The sequence below is a fragment of the Panthera uncia genome (assembly GCF_023721935.1).
Source record: "Panthera uncia isolate 11264 chromosome B3 unlocalized genomic scaffold, Puncia_PCG_1.0 HiC_scaffold_1, whole genome shotgun sequence".
NCBI classification, from domain to species: domain Eukaryota; kingdom Metazoa; phylum Chordata; class Mammalia; order Carnivora; family Felidae; genus Panthera; species Panthera uncia.
The window spans coordinates 28,797,436-28,823,137 of record NW_026057582.1 but is presented as its reverse complement, the minus strand read 5'-3'; the positions used below and the strand labels follow the sequence as shown (position 1 = coordinate 28,823,137).

Here is a 25,702-nt window from a genome sequence, read left to right as displayed (position 1 = left end):
TCATAAATACAAAACTATCATGAAGGAAAACAGATCACTGATTGCTAGAAGTTACAGAGGGGGTGGTAAGATGTGGCTCTAAAGAGATAACACAGAGAGTTTTCTGGGGGTGATGGAATTATTCTGTATCCCGATCGTGGTGGGGGTTCTGAGAATCTGATCTATACATGTGTTAAAATGCATAGAACTGTGCACCGAGAGGAAAAAGAGGGGGCGGATTCATAATATGAGAATTTTTTAAACTTACTATGTGATAATTTTATAATGGCATCACCAAACCCACCTCCCTTGTGCTTGGCAGTAGGTGTAGAATCTAAGGACCAAATTCAACCCGGAAGATAAGATACGTGTCAGATGGAAAGGGTATCCTCTCCCAGTTTTCCTCCTGCACCACCTTCCTTCACAAGATGTGACCCCTGCAAAATTCAGAGGCCCTGCCGCATGCGTACCCATTCCCATTTAACACAGCCAAGGCACAGAGAACTTGACGACTCAGATACTATTTTAAATATTGCAAATTTATGGTTACAGAATCTCTCCCCCCAAACCAAACTTAATTGCACGTCACAGAGAATCTGGGGAACTGCCCAGATTTTCACGTGCCCTCCAGAAGGCAAGGGAGCTCCTGAGCCATCAAGTGACTGAAGGGCTGGGGGGGGGGGGGGGGGGGGGGGGGAGGAGCAGCAGTGGAGCAGTGAGGAGTCCTTCCCCCATAAACCAGTGTTAACAGGACTTCCAGAGTCTTCTTTCCAAATGTCCCTCTTGCACCGTCTCAGTCTCCCACAAGCGTGAGGCCCTGTGCATCAGACCTTGTCACTCGGGTACCTGTGCACAAGCCAATGGGGAAACAGTACTGGAGAACACAGTGCAGGAGTTGACCCAGGGCCTCGGGACTTGGCCAAAGTGTGCTTATCAGTGAGAGCCATTAAACATAAATATGTTGTGGCGAGGGGGTTGGTGCCTGGGTGGTTCAGTCGGTTAAGCATCCAACTCTTGATTTCAGCTCAGGTCATGATCTCACAGTTTGTGAGGTCGAGCCCCACATTGGGCTCTGCACTGAATGTGGAGACTGTTTGGGATTCTCTCTCTCTCTCTCTCTCTCTCTCCCTCTCCCTCTCTCTCTCTCAAAAATAAACTTAAAAAAAAAAAACATAAATAGGTAGGAAGATCATGATCTTCCCAAGCAAACCCGACAGTGGCTGTTCTGTGGATCTGAGCATCCTGTTCCTGTCCCCTCACGTGTCAGCTGTCACTCCTCTCTCAGAAGACCACTGTCCTATTTTGGGGCACCCACTGTGAGGCGCTATATCCCTTCCCTAACACAACCTACCAGAAAGACCCAGCCTGCAGAAACAGGGGGCCCCTCCACCCTCTGTCTCTCTTCCCTGTATTTTCCATGTTTTAGAAAAAAAAGAAAATTGTCCATGTTTTCCATGTTTAGAAAAACAGAAACGAGACAGCATCAACTCCTGATATATTTTATCCAATTATCTCGTCTCCTGCCATAGAATGTTCTACTTTGATATTTGTAAAGAATATGGCATTAAGATGTTCTTTTGGGTTGAATTTCTGCCTAAAAGTGGTTAGATATTTTTTAAAAGAATTTCTTTTCAAAATTCAGTAATTTTATGCATTTTTTTCTGATGGCATATTCTCTGTAAAACCCAAATTCAAACAGCAAAGAAAGGAAAGAAACTGCAATCCTTCTCCCCTATCCTTTTTTCTGCACATGCATTTTTTCTTTAAAAAAAAAATCTGAATCATACCCTGAACATTGTTCAGTAAGCTGCTTCTTTCCCCGATCATATACTGTAGTATGTTGAGAGTCTTTCTATATCAGTAATAATATCCACGTTATTGTTTTAATTTTTATTTGTTTATTTTTGAAAGAGAGAGAGAGAGAGTGAGCAGTGGATGGGGTGAGGAGAGAGGGAGACACAGACTCTGAAGCAGGCTCCAGGCTCCAAGATGTCAGCACAGAGTCCGACGCAGGGTTTGAATTCTTGAACCATGAGATCATGACCTGAGCCAAAGTCGGACACTTCACCGACTGAGCCACCCAGGCGCCCACATTATTGTTTTTATTTTTTATTTATTTTTTAATTTTTTTAAGGTTTATTCATTCTTCAGAGACAGAAAGAGCGTGAGCAGGGGAGGGGCAGAGAGAGAGGGAGACACAGAATCCGAAGCAGGCTCCAGGCTCGGAGCTGTCAGCACAGAGGCCGACACAGGGCCCGAACTCACAGACGGTGAGATCATGATCTGAGCTGAAGTCGGACTCTCAACGAACTGAGCCACCCAGGTGCCCCATTAATGGCTGCCTAGTATTCCATGGCATGACTGTGTCATAATTTATGTCACTGCTCCCTAATTGACGTTTAGGCATCACGGCCTTTGCTTCCTATGAACAGTGGAAAAATCAAAGGAACAGTTATTTTGAGGTACTTGTACACTGAGCCTTGGTAACAACTGAGTTTAGGTGTGTTGATCTTCAACTGAAGCTCTTTTTATATTAATAATCCACTAATGAGGATAATCAATTAGCGTTGGCATGAGCTCTATGAAAATACATAGCATAATGTGGGCTCTACCCTTGCATTCCATCAGAATTAGGTGGCTCATTAGGGGACCTGTCAAACACCCCCTCCTCACTGTCCTTTTGTGCCACCAGGTAAGCCTACAGACTTAGAGAAAAGGCTTCTCCCCTCTTCCTCTAAAGGCAACCCTAGATGCCTTTTCTTTCTTCCTGGTTTTGGCTTTTCCTTCACAAACATCACAAATATAGACACTCCCTTTTTTCTCGCTTTTGACCCCAAACTCTCAAAGGCATGAGTGCCAGGTCATCAGGATTCTAATTTCTTGCCACCTTCCTGGACCCCTGTTTGCTGGAAGACAAGTCCCGAGAAATCCATTCTTGGTTCTCCTCACGCAGATGTCCAATAGGCTGCAAAGAGTCCCCTCGTCCCTTCCCCAAATGTGGCGTGAATAGCCACAAACCCTTCTTCCTGTCTTCAGTGGCCTTGATGACAGGCGCTATGTGAGTTGTGTTCTTGTAAAACACACAAGAGAAGAGGAATCAGGTGAACCACAGAGACTTCAGATTTAATGGGGGTGTAAATGAATATTAATAGTCCTACTCTGTACAGCAGGGTCTGGTGCAAAATCACATTGGGTTCACATCCAGTGGATTTAAAGTGGGGGCTCTGCCGCTCTGTTGGGAGTAACCAAAATAGATGACTGCTTTGTAATAAGCATAGGTGTCGATGTGCAAACTTACAAGGATTAATGCCTTCTCGTTGATTTTCATTTCTCATTAGGAAAACTTAGCAAGACTCCAGAGGGCCTTCGCAAGGAAGTGGGAATTCATCTTTATGCAAGCAGAAGCACAAGTGAAGTAGGTGAACTTGACAAAGACCCTGGGAAAGTGAAAAAAAAAAAACTCTCTGGACTATGGAGGTGGTGTGAGATTGGTATTACCAAGGCGGGGCGTCCTTCCATGGCCGGCCAGCTGTGGTTGGACGCTATCATCTCACATGAGGGCAGCAGAGTAGAAATCAAGGTCAAGATGGATAAATTTCATCTTCATCATCAATGGCACTCTGAAATAATTTCAAAAGTGTGTGTTCTGGCAAACAATGGGCTTGCTCCCCAGCGTAGAACTCTGGTTAGAAGATGTTCCTATTTCCTGAAGAGATTTCCAATTATTCTTCTGTGCTTAGGGGCTGAAAAACATCAGACCCACTTTTCCTGTAGGTCTGGAGACTTTGTCTTCAGAGGAAATCATGCTGGAGTTTTAGGGAGGCCAACCCCTCTCCCCTTTCCCCCAGGGGAGGGGTCCAGAACCAATCAAAAATAAGGCACAGAAGTCAGACATCAGAGTCCAACGTGTTAGGATTATTACTGATACAAGCCAGTTTATAGGGCATGACTTTGGATCTGTGACTACAGATCTTGACCCTGGAATTAAACTCACCCATGCTGGGCAGAGCTGGATAGCTGCAGAACCCCCCACCCCAGCGCAGAGTCGACCCCTATAAGTTCACTGTGTGCGGAGTGAACAGAGTGCCAGAACATAGGGCTCGGCAAGAACCGACCTGAGCTTTCTCAGTTTCTTCTTTCAGATCTGCCAGTAAAGTTAAGGCCCTCTTTCTCCCCCGGAGTACAAGAGATGAGAGACTAGCTGGAGTGTTTTCCCCACACGTTTCCCTCCCAGGGAGTAGAGTGGAAATCCCTTCCCCTCTAAGGAAACATGAGAAGTGGGCATTAAATGTCCCCCTGCCGACAAACATTCTTGTCAACCAGATCCTTTCAGTCCTGGGAAATGAACCTGCTCAGGTTGGGTTCTTTCTGGCCCTTTCCAGCAATGGTCTCTGATTTTGCAGGGAGTGTTAAGAGATGGAGGAAAGGGGTGAGAAAGGGACCCTGAGCTAGGCCAAGGCAAGCACCTCCTCCCTGAGCAGCCCCCCGTGGGTCCTCAGAGGACCCCTTCCGCACTCCATGGGCACTGTTGCAGCCCCATCACCTAGGCTGGTTCCTGGCTGTGCGGGTGAGCCTTGATCACAGGTGTGGTCGTAGTTGGAAATGACCCGACGTCTTTGAGTCCAGTGGCCGGCACGGTGCCATTGCTCTCGCCCTCCCTCTGCACTCTCTGGCTTTCCCCTCTGCCCATGAACTCACACGCCTGCAGAACACCCTGGTGCTGCCGGCAGCCTAGGAGGAGGTGGGCACCAGGCACCGGATGCTGAGCTGTGACTCTGCAGCCATGGTGGCCCCCGAGGAAAGAGCAAGTGGGAGGGTGGGAAGGAGGCAGAATTGAGCCGGTGGACCCAGAAGCCACTGGGAACCAAAGAGGAGCACTAATTTGCACTTTCAGGATCACACGGCATCGTGTGTTAAAAAAGGAGGGGAAATCGTCACTTTGTACATGTATAGTATTTCTCGATTAGCTTTTCTGATTAACTCCCGACTACTTTATAATTGTGGGCCATTGAAGTACCCAGTAATTATCACAAAAATCACAGGATGATTATGGTTTATTTCAGATCAGTCAACTAAAGTGTTCCCAAGAGAGCCAAGAACCAGAAGTTACACGACAATTAATCTGTTATTTTTTACTTAGAGAGGCACTATGAAGTAATACAGGCTTAAGAAAAAAAAAAAAGAAAAAAGAAAAACCTCTTATCTGTGTTCTGATCAGAACATAAAGAACCCATCTTTGTCACCTGTGATTTCCCTCTTGCAATGTGTGCCTCCCCGAGCTGAGGCCAGTGATATTTGCCTTCTGGATCTTGTCACATGCTGAGGCTATGACTCTGCTTTTAGAAAGCCAGATGGTCTCAGTGACTTTTAAAACACGTAACTGCAGCATTTTGAAGACACCTCTATTGACTCTGAATCTAAAGCAAACTTTCAAATTTGAGGATGGAACACCACAAGCCCATATCCTTTCCTATAATTTGAATATGCAGGATCCACGGTGACAGGGGTGGGGGCAAGCCCACAGAAAATTCAGTTCCGAATAATCTAAGTCTTAATCACTCAAATGGAGAGCCGGATTCTGGTTCTCTCCTTGGGTCCGCCATGCTCATTCCACCTCTCTGATGATTTGCAGTCTAGGCGAAAACAAGTCCTCTTCCCATGTGTGGGCTTCTTGAGGTTTCCTTGAGGGAACCGTCCGCCCCTGGTTGACAGCTGTGCAGAGAGCAGGGGTCACACAGGTGCCAAGAGCTCTGTGTTCACCAAGCTCCTAGAAACAGGAGCCTCTGATTTCTTTTCTTTGCTCTTTCAGGATAGATCGGAAAAAGGACAAGACAGAAAGGAAAATTTTGGATAGTCAAGAACGGGCCTTTTGGGATGTGCACAGGCCAGTGGTGAGAAAGCTCTGCTTGGTTGTCTACATTTTTGGTTGGGTTTTTTTTGTTTGGTTTTGTTACTTTTCCCTCTTCCTTCGCTTGAAAGAAAAGACTATCTTTAGCCACCAGGTGTCTCATTCTTAAAACTAAAGGAAATTGCTAAACTTCGTGAAATTGGTTTTGCCGTTCAGTCAGCATAATCTCAGTAGATTGTGTGGAATGTATCTCAGTTCCAGTTTTTAAAAAGTATTCATCCATGGCAATATGAACTTGGAAAAGGGGCGCTGTGGGAAGTGCCCCTGGGGACCTCTGGACCCCGGAGGTTTACTGCTTACAAAATAAGCAGTTTGCATTTCTAGTGTCATTCGACCTAAAACAGAATAATCTCCAAATGCGGCCCATTCTCGGTATTCACGGTAATCACATTCTATAAAGTTGCCAGGTCCGCTGAGTTAGCGAATGCTGAGCCATTTTCCTGGGAGAAATACAGGGTTAGGTTCCTGTGATCCTCTGGTCACAGCATTTTCTTCAGGTGACCAATACATAACCACGGCTCAATTCTGCTTCTGTTTAAAGACAGCTTATTCCATATATACCGTTGATTCATTAATATCGAACTCATGGCCAACAGCGCTATAGCTCACGTGGGAAGGAAGCTTACCTCACATGCCTGTTGTCTCTGCCAGGCACCTCACGGCCCTGTCGCACGTAGGAACACTAGACAGCACTTCAGCCCCGTGTTCGGGGGCCACTTGAAACAGCAAAATCACCAACGGAAAGCACAGACACATGGAAAAGGTGGTAGCAAAGAGGCCTTGAAAAGGACATTTGTTTACAGTAGGAGATGAAACAAGAAGGCAGATCGTCGGCTAATTCAGCCTCACCGGGAACGTGCACACGTCTCACAGTTTTTGCCACTGTGCACAGGTCCACAAAGAATGACGGATGCACCACCAATACCGATTTGGGGGTTCGACGTAAATGATAGCTCGTAGGTGCATCCACAAAGACAAGATCCGTGAATAATGAGGTTCGATGCAGTTCTGACTTCCTGTTATTAAAACAAAGCTTGCATTTCCCTCATGAAAAGGAGCCAGAGTGAGGATACCATGGCAGCCCTTCCTAAGAGAGCTGGTTAAAAGCAAAACCAAAATAATAATAATAATGATAATACTAATTCCCCATCGTGGTATTGGGATTGTTTTTAGATGGTTAGCTATGTGTAGCGACAAAGGCTGTGGCTGAAACTATCTGGCCCTTCTGAATAACCTGTTTACTCTTATAAACGGTACACTCTGTCCTTTCCATATCATCCCTAGACAGCGTGAGGCAGGCTTGTATTATTTCACGTGAGAACTTGTGGAGGAACACGTATTAAAGATGAGACGTCTTTGTAAGAGAAATTGTAAGTGGCAAAATGGAGACAATCATGTATTATCTGTAATGGGAAAGGCAAAGATTGGGTCTCACGGTGTCACTTGGGTCACATTGGAATGTGTGATTTTCACTGAGTAATTTATACGATTTTCTTTTTTTTTTTTTTTTTTTTTTTCTCAGCCAGGCTGTGTGAACACAACAGAAATGGATATCAGAAAATGCCGGCGTCTGAAGAACCCACAAAAGGTTAAGAAGGTTCGCTAGTTTAGCTGAATTAAAAATTCTTGATGCAAATAGCCCTTCCGTTTCTGGTACTGTTCAAGCAGTAATTTGCTATGTGTTAATTCTACCCCACTCTGTCCTGTGAAACCATTTCATTCATTCATTCTGCAAATATTTGTGGGGTGGCTGATACGTACCTGGCACCCTTCTTGCTGCTGTAATACAGTGACAAGTCCTCACGAAGCCCACAGCCCGCACACGCCAACAGGCAACAGTACCAGGAAGGCTGCATTAGGGAAATACAGGACGGTACAGGAGGGCCGGGAGGGGGGCCCCCGGGGCTGGGGGCTTCCGGAGGGCTTCCAAAGCAGGCTCAGGTGCACTGAGGTCTGCAGGGTAAGTAGCAGTTGGCTCTGGGGAGGAAAAGAAACTAAAGGAACAAAAAGTATCAAAATCCCCCCGGTGAAGGTGAGCTTAGTACTTTGAAAGGCTTTTATATGGCTAGATCACTCAAACTCGAAACACCATCTTGCTCAACTGTGAATGGGCCAACGATCGTTTGTGTTTCACGATCCTGGAAGGGGCAGTAGCCGTGGCCTACCCAGGGGTGACATACTCCGTCTGCCCCACGACGGCTATATCCCCATCTCACAACGGCACCCAGGACCATATTGGAGGAGAACCTGTCTGTCCTCCAAAATATTAACTTCAAAAAGTTAGAGGTGTGCCCCCAGACATTCCTATTTCTTTCCTATTTCCAATCCTTCCATTTTCATATACACACGCACGCACACACACAAATACACACACACACACACACACACACACACACCATGACATATATATCAACTTCTTGAATCTACTTACATATTTTATTTTTTACTGAGATGATTATACTATCTTGTATTGTATTATGATATTTTATAGTGTTACTCTTAAGACATCCTCATTTCATCTTTAAAGGCCCCCTAATTCCACTATTCCAGAATTTCGTGGAGCTCACCTCCACTCTATCTGAGCCCTTCTTGATTTTATAGATTTCAGCTATACGTTGCATACCCTTCTGGGTTTTGTTTCATTCCCAAAGCAAAGGTTGTTTTTCATCTGTCTCTAGCACAAGGAATGGCTTAATCAGCAGCCATAGCAACGTGGAGAAACTGAGGCCAGAAAGCTCTTTGGCTGAAAAGGAAGAAAATCTGAAACTTTGCCACCTCAAATTTATACTGGATGAGCATGTCATGTGCATAACTTTCAATAGTGGTTCTTGAACTTTCTTATGCCTCAGAATCACTTGGGCCATTTGATGAAAGTGCAGATTCAGGAGCCCCACCCACAAAGACTCTGATTCAGTAGGTCTGGGGTGGGGCTCAGTGTTCGTCTTCACCAAGAACTCCCAGATGATTCTTTGCAGACGGTCTATGGACCGTATTTGGAGAAACACTGATATTCAAGGAGACCGTTTCAGCTTAGCGAGAGGAAAGATTGTCTAATAGTGGTAACCCAAAGATAGGACAAGGCTGCTTCAAGAGGAAGGGTTCCCCTCACTGTAGACATTTAAGCAGAGGCTGACCACTTATTGTCAGGATGTCACAGAGGATATTGGAAACATCAAATGAGGGCTTGCACTGCCTGCCTTTAAGGCCCCCTGCAACTCTGTGGGTGCGTGATTCTATATTCTTCCTTCTTCTCTAGTCAGTGTATGGTGTGACTGAAGAGTCCCAGTCGCAAAGCCCCGTGCACATACCCAGTCAGCCAATCAGGAAAACTACAAAAGAGGACATCCGGAAACAGGTGAATGAATGGACTCCCACACTCCCTGGAGGAGACATGGCCAGTTTGAAAGCCCTTTGAATGCTCACCTCTGAAGGCTGAGTGAGCTTTGAGTCCCTGGAAACCACAGTGGAACCCAGCTGTGAATGACTTGAACCCCTGAGTGCTGAGTGTGAACAACCGTGGAAGCCTGAGAGGAAAAATTCTTCACCGGGTTCCCCCAGTAGTTATTAGAGAAGGGCAGAGTCCCCCCGTAGTTATTAGAGAAGGGCAGAGTCCCCCCGTAGTTATTAGAGAAGGGCAGAGTCCCCCCCGTAGTTATTAGAGAAGGGCATGAAGGAATTACCCCAATGCCTTGGGGGTGACTGCTCTGGTTGGGGTTCCCACAGAATGCTGTGGGGGCCACGGGGGGGGGGGGGGGGGCGGGTGTCACAGAGTCCTTAGAGTTGTGATGCATTTGCAGAGTAAGCCAGCTAGGAGCCACCGACTTTATTGCTGTGACGCAAAAGGCAAGCTTACAAAGCAAGAAAGCTCGGTTCCCGGGGCCGCGTTAGCATTATTTGGTTGCATGTTGTCTCCCTTCATGATGGGAAGCTAACTGGTCAACCCAGGTCGTCAGACAATGGCTAATTACACGACTCCTTTCTAGGGTTCGCTGGTAAGGAAGGAACTTTAGGGTCTGCTCTTTACATTATGCTTTACTGACTTCTGGGGGCAATCCAAAGGCATGAACTGTTAGGTGCCGGCCCTTGACAAGTTTATGTTGGGGGGTCCAGGGGAGGAAACAGATGTATTGATGACTCTAGTCTAAAGTGCACCAAGCATGTGGGTGTGACGCGGGTGTGAAGGGTGTGCAGAGGGAAATCACCAGAAATTAGTCCCAGTGGATATTGACGGCTCCTGTAAGTGTTGCAAAGTTTTGCGGGACGTATACACCGCCGCCTTTAAGTTTGCAATCGCCTTTGGAAGTCGAGACATAGGCTACAACACAGCACAGGAGAATACTGACATAGGTAAATTATAGACTGTGATTCCTGAGTGTGGTGGGAATTCCCAAAAGGGCACGTGGTCGTTGGAATACAAAGCCGAAGGGTTGGCCAAGGCTGGCCAGAGGAGGTGCTTGCATCTTGACGGAAATACAAGGCTGGGGTTCATGGGGTGAAGGGGAAAAAACCGAGCTTGGCCCTAACACCTCTGTTCTGTCTTTCCCCAGATAACATTTTTGAGTGCACAGATTGACAGACATTGTTTAAAAATGTCCAAAGTGGCTGAAAGGTATGTTTCCCCCTCCATCATATTACTGCTTCCTTCTAATTCAACAAAGGAGAAACGTTATGGGGGCGTGCCAAAAGGCAGACCGTAGTCATTTCTTAAACCGATGAGTGAGAAAACCACAGGCCTCGTGCAAGCACAGCTAAGATAGCAGACCTCCCTTGAGTGATGTCAAGAAATGTTCTGTTGCGAAAGCTTTTCAGGGGGTGGCCACGGGACCTTGTCAATCTAGGAACAATGTCCTTAAAAGCCACGCAACGCACTTTTGCCTTCAGACCCTTGATTAATTCAAATGGAATTGCTCCCTTTTCGGCCATAACACGCCCAGATTCCCTTTATAGGGGGAAAGAAATTACATATGCCCTTTGAGGTGCTGGCCGCGCAAACAGGAGGGGGCCCGGCCGTCAGGAGGCGTTCTGCCTCTACACACCATCAACCACAGAACTGCATCAAATCAACTGTAAAGAAAATATTTGGCACCTCCAGCCTGGCTTCCTCAGGAGCATTTGTGCTACAATCTGCACCGGTAGCTGGTTCCACTCCCACTCTGTTAACTCACGGGAGACTCCACTTTGTCAACTAAATGGGCTGTTTTTTGAAATCTCAGTGCCGAGGAGAGACCACCTGGGGAATCTGTCCTGGAATAAATCTGATCAGACAGTCCCAAACCGCACGTTTGTTCATCCATATGCTGCCGTTTAAGCGATGGCCAGCGTCTGAGGGATCAACGGCTTAAGCTGTGGGTCTTAGCATTTATTGGATATCAGAGTAAAGTAGGTCCTTTAAGCCCAGCTCACACAGGGGTCTGGCCGTGCGTCCAACCTGCTGGCCTTTCTCTGCTGGCCCCTGGGGTGGGCCTGCACCTTCTTTCCAGATAAATAGCAACAAATCAAGGCTAAGAAAATCCCGCTCCCAAAACCAAAATCTGAATGAACACCCTGGATTTGGGCCCACATCTCCGATGGCCCCTCCTATCTATTCCGGGACTTCTTGGTACTGTGGCTATTGACATTTGGGACAGTCCTGTGCATTTTAGAGTATTTAGCAGCATCCCTGACTTCTACCTACCAGATACCAAAACCCACCTCACCATGGTGACAACAAAAATGTCTTCGGACATCACCAGATGTTCCCAGGGCAGGACCAGGGGAGGCAAAATCGCCCCCGTAAGCATCACTGAGATTCCCGTTTCCCCTAATGCAAGTGCTTCGGAAGGTGGCTGGTGGCTGGAACTCAGTTTACACTTAGACACCGATTGCTGTGGAGCCATATCTGCAGCTAACTCTGCGGGGCCACGGAACCACCTCCCCCCTCCCCCCACCCCCCACCCCTCATTGTTGTGACATGGGGCTTCCCATGTACCAGGCTCTAAAATTGCTTTTCAGGTCTCACTGTGGTTGCCTTTGTCCCAGAGAATGCCCGTGATGACCTTGACTCCATTGGTGCCATAGCGTGTCAGGGACTCCGAGCTTCTCTCTCTGTGAACGAGGGACAGGAATGGCTGTCCTTGTGTGCCGGGAGGATCAGTGCTAGTAATGCCTGGCCTTCGAAGGGCACGTGAGAGTTTGTGGTCCAGGGAGAGCATGTGAGGGTGAGGGAAGGGAAGCATCTCTCCTTGGGTCAAGTTGCTCAGGTCAGTGGTCTTAAGCAGGACATTCCAGGTGGGGAAGAGTTAAGGATGGGGTTTCCCAAACCCTAGATCTGGGGAATCAACCGAATTCAGTGGCTCCAGGTAAATCCATGGAGCCTGTATTTTGAATAATCTGCAAGTGGGCTGATCAGGTCTCCAAGGATTTGGGGAAGCCGTTACCCAGCACTCAGAATGATCTGAGAGCTCCCAGGACAAGGGGCACCCAGCTGTGTCTGATCTCTGGGGATATGGGGAAAGAGCCAGAACCGGTCAGCCTGAGGGAAGCCCACTGACTCCTGGCAGGTGTGCTGGGGCCTGAGACCAGGGCGGGAGACAGTCCAGGTGGCCCGGGGAACCTGGAAGGAACTCTGTTTGTTTGCAGCCCGTCAGGAAGCACCCCACCTAGCAGCATCTCATTATGCCAGAGAGGCTGCTCCCCTGGCCCCAGAGAGATGATTCCCACCAGCCCCTCCCCACTCCCAGCTTGAAGCTTCAGGAGTCTCTGCCCAGCAGAGACTGGATTTGATTCCCAGCAGCAATAACTGGCAACTTCTCAATGTGACACAAGGGTTTTTCATTAGAACCGCAAGGAAACTCCCAGATAGAGTGGAGGAGGGAGAGGAGACGGGTGTTAGCAGGAGATAAAGCAGCCTGGAGCCTTGGCCTGTCAGAGGCTCTGCGGGGGTGGGGACAGGGAGGTGGTGCTGGCAGCTGGCCTTGGGCACGACTGTTCTGCTTACCGAAGGTGAAAGCTGAGCTGTGTCAGGTGGGTGCACACGTCCCGGTCCCTCGGGGGTCTGGTTCCCCGGGCCCTGCGGCAGATGATGGGTGTAATTAGTCAGAAGCCGTCAGGCAGAGGACCCGTCCCCCTGAGAACAGGCCCACACCATTTTTCACCCAGGTCCCTGAGAGCTGATGGTGGGGAGAGGCCTAAGGGCTGGGGATGGTGAAGGCCCAGTTCTAAAAAAATCAAGAGGGGAGCCTGGATGGCTCAGTTGGTTAAGCATCAGACTCTTGATTTGGGCTCAGGTCGTGATCTCAGGACCGTGAGATCTAGCCCCAAGTCGGGCTCCTCAATGAGCATGGAGCCTGCCTGGGACTCTCTCTCTCCCTCTCTCTCTGCCCGATACCCCCACCTCATGTACAAGCATGCACTGTCTCTCTCTATATGTATAAATAAATAAACTTAAAAATAATAATAATAATAAGGGGCCCCTGGGTGGCTCAATAGGTTAAGCATCCGACTTCGGCTCGGATCATGATCTCACAGTTCGTGGGTTCAAGACCCACGTCGGGCTCTGTGCTGACGCCTCAGACCCTGGAGCCTGCTTCGGATTCTGTGTGTGTCTCTCTCTCTGCCCCTCCCCTGCTTGCACTCTGTCTCTCTCCTCTCTCTCTCTCTCTCAAAAATAAATAAAACATTAAAAGAAAGGACACTGTATTTCAGTGAACTTTCCTGGATGACTTCTATACTGTGGTTTAAAACCACCAGTGATCAAGGTCTTATGACGTGCCACAAAGTGCTCCCCTTTTTCTAAACAGCCCCGGTCTATTACATCCTTTGAGTCTCTGTTTCTGCTTTTTCGCTGTTGGTTTGTTTTCTTGTGTCCGGTCAACAATCTGTAGCAGACCAGGTGTTTCAGTCAGATATCGCTGAGGAACAAACCAACCTCAAAACCTAGTGGCTTCAGACAACAGGCATTTACTACCTCTCACGTGTTCATGCACCAGCTGGCCCTGTTGGGCTCGTGCTTGTGTCTGTGTGCGGCCGTGGACTGGGTAGGCAGCTCTGTGACCTTGGCTGGGCTCTCAGATGTTCGGCTTCAGCTGGTTTAGGATGACCTCAGCTGGGACAGCCGGGCTCTCCTTCATGGGTTCTCTCATCCTCCAGCTACTTTGACCTTGTTCACATGGGAATAGCAGGGTTCCGCGAGAGAGAGTGGAAGCAAGCGAAGCCTCTTGAGGCTTGGAACTGGCACTCTGTCACTTCTGCTGTATTTTCCTGGCTACCACATGTCACAAGCCCAGCCCAAATTCAAGGGCTGGAGAAATAAGACTCTTTTTAAATTGATCTACCATACCAGGAAACCAAATGACCAAGCTCCTTAGCCTTGATTCTAAAGCAGGAGTAAAGAGTCTTTTCTGAGAGGTGGGCTCTCCCAAATTCAGGCGATGAGCCTTGAAGAACAGGGTTTGTGTCATTATAGACTCTGCTCAGAGCCCCTTTTGGTCACATATCTCACCTATGATCCCTCAATGATTGAAGGTGCCAAGTAAATGAGGTCTTACTGTCCTTTGCCAGAATCCTCAAGGGAGCCCCTATTTTATTCACCCAAGCCTTACGGCCGGCACTTGACAAACCGATTTGGGAATGCAAAACTCCATACCTTTTAATTCCAAGTTGTCTGTGTTTCTTAGGGTTTCCCCCAGAGATGTCCCCTCACTCACAGTGGCACTGAGCTTGGCCAGGCACTGCAGGAACCACACCACCCTGCCCCACACGGAGAGATCGACTTGTCTCGTCTTGTATCTGCTTGTGTGCTTGGCTGTCCTTGCCCTATCCCTGGAAGCCATTTGTGCAGCACAGCTGACTGCTGGATTGATTTTCTACCATCATCTTGCTTGCCCATCTCGGGATCGTGGCTGCTGTCTGAAATTGGATGCTGGTTCCTTCTCTGCCTCCCGACCCTCCATGATCATGAAATGTAATTAATGAAATGAGATAAGACAGCAAGGGGCCGGATACCCTGAAGGGTTTTAAAAACCTGCTAGGGTGATAGAAGTCCATGAACTTAATGTCTAATGACTGTTTCAGGGAAGGAAAAAAGGGACCAAAGAGGTCATTACAACTTTGCTTTTGTGTGATTCCAGACACCCTGCGAATCCTTGCTTTTCCTTTCTCCCAGCCCACCTTAGGTGACAGGGAAAAAAAAGATCAGAGGCAACATGATCACCAGGGAAATGATCATCTGGAAAATAGGAATGATGGTCACTGTCCCATAATGTTTTCCACTCTGTGCCTTGTTGTCCCAGAGCTGCTGGCCATCCCTCACTGCCTATCTCCCTGGACTCGGTGGGTCCATCTTCTCTCCTACCTGCTCTGTGAACCACACTCCATATCTGTGCATCATTCTGGGGATCCCTTCCAGGCACCCCTCAACCCATTACAGATGGCATCTCTTCTTCCTCCAACTCACCTGTCTTATTTTTTTTGTTATATTCTATACGATATATAGCAAAATTATGTCTTTATTTTTTTGTTAAGGGAGAAAGGATGAATTCTAAAACTTTTCTCTCAGATTTTTTTTTAAGTGGTTGGACTAAAAGTTTTCTAAATTTGCTCTTGTTATTTCTCTCCTCTCTAGGTTTATCAAAAGGAGAACCTCATTAGCAATCTATATTAATAACAGCTATATATATATATATATATATACACACAGTTGACCCCTTGAACAACAGGAGTTTGACCTCCTTATACAAGAATTTTTTTCAATAAGTGTAGTACAGTACTATCAATGTATTTTCTCTTCCTTATGATTTTCTTAGTAACGTTTTCTTTTCTGGGGCACCTGGGTGGCTCAGTCAGTTGAGTGTCCAACCCTTGATTTCAGCTCAGGTCATGATCTCACAGTTCATGGGATCGAGCCCCACATCAGGCTCTGCACTGATGGTGCAGAGCCTACTTGAGATTCTGTCTCTTCCTCTCTCTCTCTCTGCTCCTCCCCTTTCTCTCTCTCTCTCTCTCTCTCTCTCTCTCTCTCTCTCTCTTAAATATATTTTTTTAAATAACATTTTCTTTTCTCTAGCTTACTTTAAGAATACAGTACATAATACATATAACATACAAAATATGCATTGTTTATGTTATCAGTGAGGCTTTGGTCAACAGTAGGCTATTAGTAGTTCAGTTTTGGAGGAGTCCAGAATTGCATGGATTTTTGACTTGCACGGGTGTTTAATGCCCCTAACCCCCATGTTGTTTAAGAGTCAACATGTATATGTCATATATATAAGCCCCCATGCACGTGTGCACACACACACACACACACACACACACACGTATGTATGTATATGTAATAACCATGATTGGTTAAAGTAGTTAGAAGCCGTAACTTTGCTATTAGATCAGTGTGAGCATCATCCTGTGATCCAGGAAGCTGTTCACTATTTCACAGCACTAGTAGGCGCTGAATAATGTTGACTGAACGACTGACCATGGGCTCTACCCTTAGTGGCTAGTTGGTGAATTTCTGCCGCTTTCTGCAAAAAAATGGAAAGGCATATGGGGATAAATCAGCCAGCCCCATATTTCACCCAAGAACCAGTTCAAAACACCTGATGATGGCGGCTAGCATGTTTGCTAATGGCTGGTGTGTCAGCACCTTCTAACGATGTGAGAATTTGGCATTTGAAAATAACAACACCATATACTGGAGGCAGAGATAAGGGGACAAGGATATTAAAACGGCTCAATGAGAAGTAATTGTTCTAATGGACTTCCTCTGGATTTCCTGTATTTATTTTATTTTTTCCATTTCCTCCCGTATGAGTCAGCTCAAGTAGCCATAACAAAATACCACAGACTGAGTATATGGGTTTATAGAGGTTTGAAGTCCATGGTCAAGGTGCCAGCAAGGCTGGTTCCTGGTGGAGCCTCTCTTCCTGGCTTGCAGACAGCCCCCTCCTTGCTGTGTCCTCACACGGCCTTTCCTCTGTGCACACACACACAGAGGAGAGAGAACTCTGGTGTCTCTTCCTCTCTTTAGGAAGAAAGTTCTACCAAATCAGGGCCCCACCCCATGACCTTAACCTTAATTATCTCCTTAAATACCGTGTGTTCTAAACAGTCACATTGCAGGGTTAAAGCTTTAACATGTGAAATCGGGGGGCGGGAGACACAATGTAGTCTGTTCGACGCCACCAATTCTGCTTTGGTGCCACCCACACCCAGCAATCTGTGGACATCGTTGCCTATGTGCTATTACGTGCCAGCTGTCTGCAAAGCTCTTTCCATGCCTCTCTGTTCTCTCTCTGTGCTTTTCCTGTCCTATCTCAAATCTTCCTGTAGTCACTGATAATGACTTCGGACCCAAATAGTACTTCGTATCAACCACTGCTACCTCCCTCGTTGCCTGCTCACCCGTTTCATGGTCTTCATGTGTCTCCACGATACTCTGTTATCTTATCTGTGCACTGCAAGGAAGCGCACGTTCGGGGGAGAGGAAGCCTCTCTGGCTAACGCTACAAAGGGCTGCCTCCATGAACTCCCCTTCACATTCCCATCGCCTTGCCTTCATCCTATTTTCGGTTGTATTGCTCTGTTGTCAGGCAATAGAACCCCAGCTTGAACCCAGTTCAGCTAAAAGGAGCAGGTGCTGACCCACGGAATACAAGGAGGAGCTGCAGAGTTGAGTTCTGGGAAGGCCGGCAATGCCACTAGGCTCTAGAGTAGCTGCAACCAGGGCCTTGAACACTCCCGAGACCCCTTCTTCGTCTCTTGTCCTGTTCCACTTTCCGCATTGGCCTCCTCCTCTTTCATCACAGACAGGTGTTCAGAAACAGCACTGCCTCCAGCCCCTGAACTTTGTAACTGCGGTTTCTACTGCGGAAGCTGGAGAAGGATTAACCCAGCATCGGTCAGCAAGGTGTCCATTCCTGGACAGATCAACCGTAGCCAGGAGCAGGGTTTGTTAGTACATGGAACCCCCTAACGCAGCACTGGGCGCACGTTGGGGTGCAATTTCCAGGAGGCGAGGAGAACTGAGCAAGACCCCAGAGATGTCTTCTGTGCTAGTTTGCCCATTCTGGAGGGCTTCTCACCGCCCAGGATTCCCAGCTCCTTTACTCACACCCCAAGAGGCACAGCACAAGGGTCAACACAACCAAGTCCTTAGCTCCTAAGCATAAGCATAAGGCACGTCCGACCCGGATGAGAGGCAGCAGGGACCAGACGAGCAGTGCTTGCTCGCACGCACTCCTTGGGCTGTTTCTGGCCAGTCTCGTGGTGTTGAGAAGCATAGGGAAGAGGCCCTCTTCCGTCTCTTCCTGGTGTGGGCTGTTCTCCCACCTCCTCTCCATTCTCTGCCACCCCAATGATGGAGTTAACCCTCTTTGCCACTCTCCCTGGGAAGGATCAACCCCCACAAGAGCTAGGAGAGGAGTTAAGGCAACACACTACTAAGAGCCAAAGCCGCTCACAGGAACCTCCAAGAGAAGGCACTTTGCTATCTCCTGTCTCCCATGCAGTCATGATGGCAAACGGGACAAGCGAGCAAGCATAGATTCATGAACGCGGAGTTTATTTGCATAGGTTGTATCAGTGACAGTGCAATAAAACACGTTGGTGCCATTCCTAAAAAGTCCACGCAAGCCTCAGACACACCGTTTACCTACCACCACACCCTCTGTTAGATGACTTCATTTTCAACCTTCTGCACAAGTTCCTCTCAAATTACACCTGTGGAAGACAGAATAATGGTTCCTCAAAGATGGCCACGTCCTAATCCCCAAAACCTGTAACTATGTTAGGTTACATGGCAAAGGGGGATTACGTTTGCAGATGGAATTAAGGTGACTAATCAGTTGACCTAACATAAGGGGATTACCCTGGATTATCCAGGGGGGCCAGTGTAACAGTCCTTGTTGTAGACAACGGAAGCAGAAGGGTCAGTGTCAGAGTGATACAATGTGAGCCAGCCTTGGCCAGGCATTGCTGGATTTGAAGAGGGAAGGGGACCAGGAGTCAAGGAGTGTGGGACGCCCCTACCAGGGGGAAAAGGCAAGGAAATGGGTTCTCTCCTCAAGCCTCCAGAAGGAACATGTTCCTGCTGACACCTTAATTTTAGTCCAGCAATGTCCATTTCAGACTTCCAATCCTTAGAAGTATAAGAGAATACATTTGCGCTTTATTTTTATCTTTTTAGTTTATTTATTTTGAGAGAGAAAGAATGAGTGGGGGAGAAGCAGAGAGAGAGAGGGATAGAGAGAGAATCCCAAGCAGACTCCACGCTGTCAGTGCAGGGCCTGACGTGGGGCTCAATCTCACAAAACTTCAGATCATGACCCGAACCCAAATCAGGAGTCAGACACTCAATAGACTGAGCCACCCAGAAACCCTACATTTGTGCTTTTTTTAAGCCACTAAGTATGTAGCAGTTTGTTACAGCAACTGTTAGAAATTCATATACCATCCAATCTCCCTTTCTCTTAGAATCTCAAGATCTTCCTTTCTAAAATGCCTTTAAAAATTTCTGAGTCTCTCACTGATCAGAAGGTCCTCATAGAGCCCTGTCTAATTCTAATTCTGATGATTCAGTCAGTACATCCCACTTCTACCAATATAATATAACATTTAAAATGCACATGACCAATTTTTACGGTTCTCTTTACAAAGCTTCCGACCGATTTTATTTATGCAGCTATAATTTAACAAAACAGGCGTTCCTCTTCTAATACAACAAATTCCCCTGCTGGCCAATGCTGCCCATCACTGGGGCTGGGGGACTAATTAGTGATCATGCAGACCTGAGCTCTCTGGCCTCAGTGCAGATTGTCCGGGCATTTCTGTAGGAAGTTCTTACCCCTCTCTTCTCGTGTTCTTCCACTTATATCCAGGGTCCTGTTCAAACCCTGTGCTCTGAGAAGGCACAGTGTGGGGCTAGGACCTTGGAACAACTTCATTCACACTTTTTTAATAAAATGTTTGATTTTGAGAGAGAGAGAGAGAGAGAGAGAGCAGGGGAGGGACAGAGAGAGAGGGGGACAGGGGATCTGAATCAGGCTCCATGCTGACAGCAGAGACCCCAATGCAGGGCCCAAACTCATGAACCGTGAGATCCAGACCTGAGCCGAAGTTGGACCCTTAACCGACTGAGCCGCCCTGGTGCCCCCAACTTCATTCACACTTAATGCCTGTTACATAGTCATGTCTCGTGCTCTTAACTTGAGTGGTTACACATCCCTCCTTGGGTTCTCAACCACTTCTCTTGAACCAACATCACCATTAAATCTCACCACCTCTCCTCCACACTCTGAAGATATCCCCAGATTTCTCTAAAAGAGACTTGACTGTGAGCCTGTGTTTCATTACCACTCGCTTCCTCCTGGCTGCTCTCTGGCCTTGTGGGGTCCCACTGCCTCAGGCTGGTCAGCAGACAGCTGTCCTTCTTGCCTTCCTGCAATAACAGGCCACCAACAGGCAGGCTCCCCAAGTGCCTAGGTCCTCAGAATTCTCACCCCAGCCTCTCCTGAGCCTCCCTTGCTTCTCCTGGCCCCAGGCACTTCTGCTGGGCTTCATCTGGGAACCTAGGTGTGACATGTCCCCTTCGACCTGCCTTCGCAGGTCATAGGTGTGGCCATGTGGACAGTCTAATAAAACAAGCTAGAGAGGTGGCTGATAAAACCTCCACCCTGTCTTACAGAAATCTGAGCAAGAGTAAGGAAGGGAGGGGAGGAAATTTCGTTTTTCCATCCCTATGTGTTACTTGAGGGAAATCCATTTCTGGTTTAAAAATAAAATCCCCCAAAACTTGTAATTAGCTAGTTAGAAGACCCCCCCACAACCACCCCCTTTGTCTTGGGCTGCTCAGGTAGTTGTCTTTGATTTGAGATCAGGGCCACCAGAGGCTGAGGTCATTGAAAAGGCCAGGGGGCAGACATGCTGGGAGGGCAAAGGGGTCACCGCTGAAGAGAGGCCCATAGACTACACCCACCATCTCAAATTCTGAGAATGCTGTGGATGCCCAAATATGTCATAATCAGGAAAGCCCCCGATGCCTCATCATGACTCAGACACATCTCACATGGACCGTCGTCCCTCAAACAGGACCGAGGTTACCAGCTGCTGGTGTGAAGGAGTCAGGTGGCCAAGTGTGCCCTTTCCGTCCTCACGCCTAGATTCCTTCATGTTCCCTGCAGTGGGTTGAATAGTGGCCCCCAAAAGGGTATGTGCAAGTCCTCATCCACGGAAGCCGTGAACATGACTTATGTGGGACGAGCCTTTGCAAATGTAAATTAAGGATCTGGAGATGAAATCATCCTGGATTATCCCGGTGGGCCCTAAACCCAAGGACAAGTAAGGAAGAGAAGGGGAGAAGACCCAGACACAGAGGAAAAGTCATGTGAGGACAGAGGCAGAGATTGGAGTTAGACATCCACAAGCCAAGGAGTGCCTGGAACCACTGAAAGAGGCAAGGAAGGATTATTCCTCTTGAGCCTCCAGAGGGAGCATAGACTTGCTGATACCTTGACTGCAGTCTTCTGAACTCCAGAAGTAAGAAAGACTTCTGTCATTTCAAGCCACCAAGTTTGTGGGCATTTGTTACAGCAGCCCCGGGAAACTAATATGTACCTTAATGTGCAACCCATCTCTTTCAGAAAGAAAGGAATTAGCCCACGGGACCAAGGGACAACTCCCTGTGGAACTGTCACAGCACCGACTTGTAGTGTGACCTTTCCTGCCACAGTGCCGCCCTAGGGCCTTAGGATGAAGGCTTGCCTGGGCACAAGGCCTACCTTGTACTCCTACAAGGACAACGTGCCTCCACTGCACATGCTGGTTGCAATCACATAGCCTACATTTGCAGAAGATTTGGAAGATTCTTTTGAAATGCTTTTCCATTTTTTATCCAATGGTCCTGAGTGCTCCACAAAGCCATTGCGTACCATGGTGAACTTGACAAAGAAAGATCCCTTAAATGGCTCACTTGTAATTAGCTAGTTCGAAGACCTTTCTGTATTCCTGAAATATTCCAAAATTTACTAAAATAAAAAAAAAATAAAAAAAAAAGAAGGTGGCTGGGGACAGAGTGAAGAACATTATAACCTACGTGTTAAGAGTGTGAGTATTATAACAAAGGGAACCCGATTGCCCTACAAAAGTCTGGTCTTGGCTCTTAAAGTCATTGGAGACCATGGAAGGAAAAAATGAAGCATGGGGCTAACCCAGAGAAATGGGTAGAGTCTGTCTCTGGATCTTTGGATCCCTAGATCCCTGCCCTACTAGGAGACCGTCTCTCCCACTTGCTACCACCACAGGAGATGGGCAGCTTATTCTCTAAAGAAATTGAATCACATCAGCTCAGAATTCAGGCACATCACATCGTAAAGGGCCCACTGAAAACTAGTGAATTAATGGAAGATCTACATACTGAACAGTGGAACCCTCCAACCGTCCTCTGCCTGGTTCTTCACCCTCCAGGAGCCAGAGGTATACACCCACAGGCAAAAGATTAGAAAACTACAACCTGTGGGCCACATCTTCTCCACGCTACTGTTTTCACAAGTAAAGTTTTATTCGAATACGGTCACATGCATTCATTCCTGAATTATCGATGACTGCTTTTTACTGCAACAGAAGAGCTGAGGAGTTGTAATGGACCCATCTGGCCTGTAAAACCTAAAATATTTGCTTTGTCTTACAGAAAATGTTTACTCACCGTTGCTCTAGAGAAAAATCAATGTCCCCAAAGAAAAGGCCCCAAATCCCTCATTGGGAGCTCTAGTGAAAAGACTGGTGAGCTGCCGTGATCTGTCAACGAAGCCCTATCCACGCACACACTGAGCCTCCAAGCAGGTTTTAGTATCTCGCTCTTAAACACAAGTGGATGCCCAGAGATTTTCCAGACACTCAAGGGAAACCCCAATGTGAGGGAGTATGAGGCAAACAAAGAGCAAAACGGACTTGGAGGAACCAAAAACTATTCAAGAAACAGAAAATAAAAATACATAATTAATATCCTCAGAAATATTAATGTCAGATATCAGAATATTTTATGCATAAATCAAAAATTAGATCCTGTGATAAATAAAAGTGAGCTCTGGAAGCTTAAGAAAGTGATAGCCCAGGGGCGCCTGGGTGGCTCAGTCAGTTAAGCGTCCAACTTCAGCTCAGGTCATGATCTCGTGATTTGTGAGTTTGAGCCCCACATCGGGCTCTGTGCTGACAGCTCAGAGCCTGGAGCCTGCTTTGGATTCTGTGTTTCCCTCTCTCTCTATCCCTCCCTGACTAGTGCTCTGTCTCTCTCTGTCTCTCAAAAATAATAAATATAAAAAAGAAAGTGATAGCCCAAATTTTTAAAAAGTAAATAAATAACAAGATGGGAAGAACCATCAAACTAAAAAGACAAAAAGGTGAAAAACGGCAGGGCAAATTTAGGAAAATTAGATTATCAATCCAGAAGGTCCAATATCCAACTAGAGAGAATTATAGAAAGAGGAAACAGAAGAAATGAAGGTATGAAATTAACAAAGAAATAATACTTCTGGGAAATATTTTTTTATCCATTGCACGTTGTACCAAGCACAATAAATAAAAAACACCAGCAAAAGCCAGGGTGAAATTTCAGGGCACTGTAGCACTAAAGAGAAGATGCTGTTTCCAGAGAGGAAAGAAACTAAGCAAAAGAACAAGAATCAAACTGGATCCACACTTCTCAGCGGTAACACTGGATGCCAAAAATACAGTAGAGCAACGCCTTCAGAATTCTGAAGGAAAATGATTTTTAACCTGGGGTTCTAGGTCCAGCACTATCTGCCAAGTATAAAGATAAAATAAAAATATTTTTAGACCTGCCAGGACTTGAAATAGTTAGGTTCTATGCATCCTTTCTTAGGAAACCACTAAAGGAGTATCTCAGCACAACCAGAGAGTAAAACCAGTAGACGGACATAAAGTCCAGGAAGCAAAGCATAGACAGAAGTCAGGGACGTCCCAGGAGGGTGATTTTACATCAAGTGTGTAGAGCAAACAGTCCAGATTGGAGAAAGAGGACTCCAGACTTTGGAGAGAGGACCTCCGGGAGACAGGGAGACAGAACTGAACAAGAATTGGCTAAGGTGTTTAAGATGTGGGAAAATTGGGGGCACCTGGGTGGCTCAGTCGGTTAAGTGTCTGACTTCGGCTCAGGTCACGATCTCATGGTTTGTGAGTCTGAGCCCCACGTCGGGATCTCTGCTGTCAGCATAGAACCTGCTTCAGATCTTCTGTCCCCCCTCTCTCTCTGCTCCTCCCCCACTCATTCCTCTCTCAAAATAAATAAACTTAAACAAAATATATGTGGAAAAATTGTTGCTAGGTGTTTTACAGATTTGTTAGAACATTTGGAAAGGGTGGTATGCTACTTAGCAGGAAGCAATTTATATCTAGTTTAATAATGTGGACACTGACGATTGATTTCACAAAAATTATTATACGTCTCTTAGGAGGATCGTGGGAGGAAGTGGTGGGGGGAGTTGGGGACTGGCGAAGAGAGTTAAATCCTCATCTAAAATTGATAATCAAGGGGCAGCTGGGTGGCTCAGTCGGTGAAGCACCCGATTCTCGGTTTCAGCTCAGGTCATGATCTTACAGTTTCGAGAGTTCGAGCCCCGCGTTGGGCTCTGTGCTGATGGTGCAGAGCCTACTTAGGATTCTCTCTCTTCTCTCTCTCTCTCTCTCTCTGCCCCTCCCTTGCTCATGCTGTCTCTGTATCTCTCTAAAAAAATAAATAAAATTTAAAAATTTTTTAAATAAAAAATTGATAATCAAGAACAACTATAAAAACACAATTTAGAAATACACAGGTAAATGCTAAAGGAAACAGAAGGGTAGAAAGCAGATGTCTCTGTGAGCAGAGAGTGTGTGTTGTGTGTGTGAGATCATTTTGTACTATTTTATTGTTTTAACCACATGCCTTTTGATGCAATGAAAATTTCATTCGAAAAGATAATGTGGCCGTTTACAGTATAACCGGAAAAACTAAGCTGCTTTGTGGATATAATGCTTATAATGCATTACCTCCTTATGGTCCGTCAGGATTTTAGTCTTTGTCGTACGGAAGTCTCCCAGTTGGGAACCCTTGACTGGCAGCCTGGACGGATTTGAGTGTCCTTGGTGTGACCCAGATGCCCCGAGATCCCTAGTCTCCGTGAGAGGGTGATACACACGCAGGTTTGGACCTGTGTATCAGTCAGGCTAGTGCCACCAGCAAGGGGTGCACCAGGGTCCAGGTAAAGAGTAACGTGGGGAAAAGATATAAAATGTGTACGTACGACAGCAGGAATGCAAAAAACAATACGTTCCTCATGAGAAGAGAACAAGCATAAATAGAAACAGCTCGATTTGTCATTTTCCCTTTAACTTGGAATCCTATAAAGACAGTTACAACGTTTGTGTAAAAATGCAAGTTTTTATGGAAAACAGTGGCGTACTTTGCTTTGCTTCCCTCCCGCAGCTTAATTGCTTACACAGAACAGTATGTGGAATACGATCCATTGATCACGCCGGCCGAGCCGTCCAATCCCTGGATCAGCGACGATATCACTATTTGGGGGATAGAAATGAGGAAAAAAAAAAAAAAAAAAAAAAAATGTTTCAATGTTCGAGAAAGAAAGAGATGTGGGGAAAAATTCATGAGATGGTGAAATTACATTATTTCCTACCTTAATTTGACGCTTTTTTATCACTAGAACAGAAACCCCTCAAGTTACCTCCTGACTACATTCGGCTCAGACGTGGTTCTACCCCCCTATACCTTTGGTTTATACGTGGATCCTTAGTGGCTTCCTCTGACCTTTCTCTGACCCTTTAGTGGCTTCCTCT

At 46.8% G+C, this 25,702-nt stretch overlaps 1 protein-coding gene across 1 annotated transcript in view; it reads left to right on the top strand.

Moving 5' to 3' along the window:
- Positions 1 to 25,702, top strand: part of RGS6 (regulator of G protein signaling 6) — a 588,233-nt gene that overhangs the window by 503,358 nt on the left and 59,173 nt on the right. The window contains exons 8-13 of the mRNA XM_049612524.1: positions 3,318 to 3,394; positions 5,789 to 5,870; positions 7,410 to 7,484; positions 9,144 to 9,242; positions 10,435 to 10,496; positions 25,335 to 25,440. Of these exons, the coding sequence (XP_049468481.1) occupies positions 3,318 to 3,394; positions 5,789 to 5,870; positions 7,410 to 7,484; positions 9,144 to 9,242; positions 10,435 to 10,496; positions 25,335 to 25,440 (501 nt within the window). The remainder of the gene's footprint in view (positions 1 to 3,317; positions 3,395 to 5,788; positions 5,871 to 7,409; positions 7,485 to 9,143; positions 9,243 to 10,434; positions 10,497 to 25,334; positions 25,441 to 25,702) is intronic.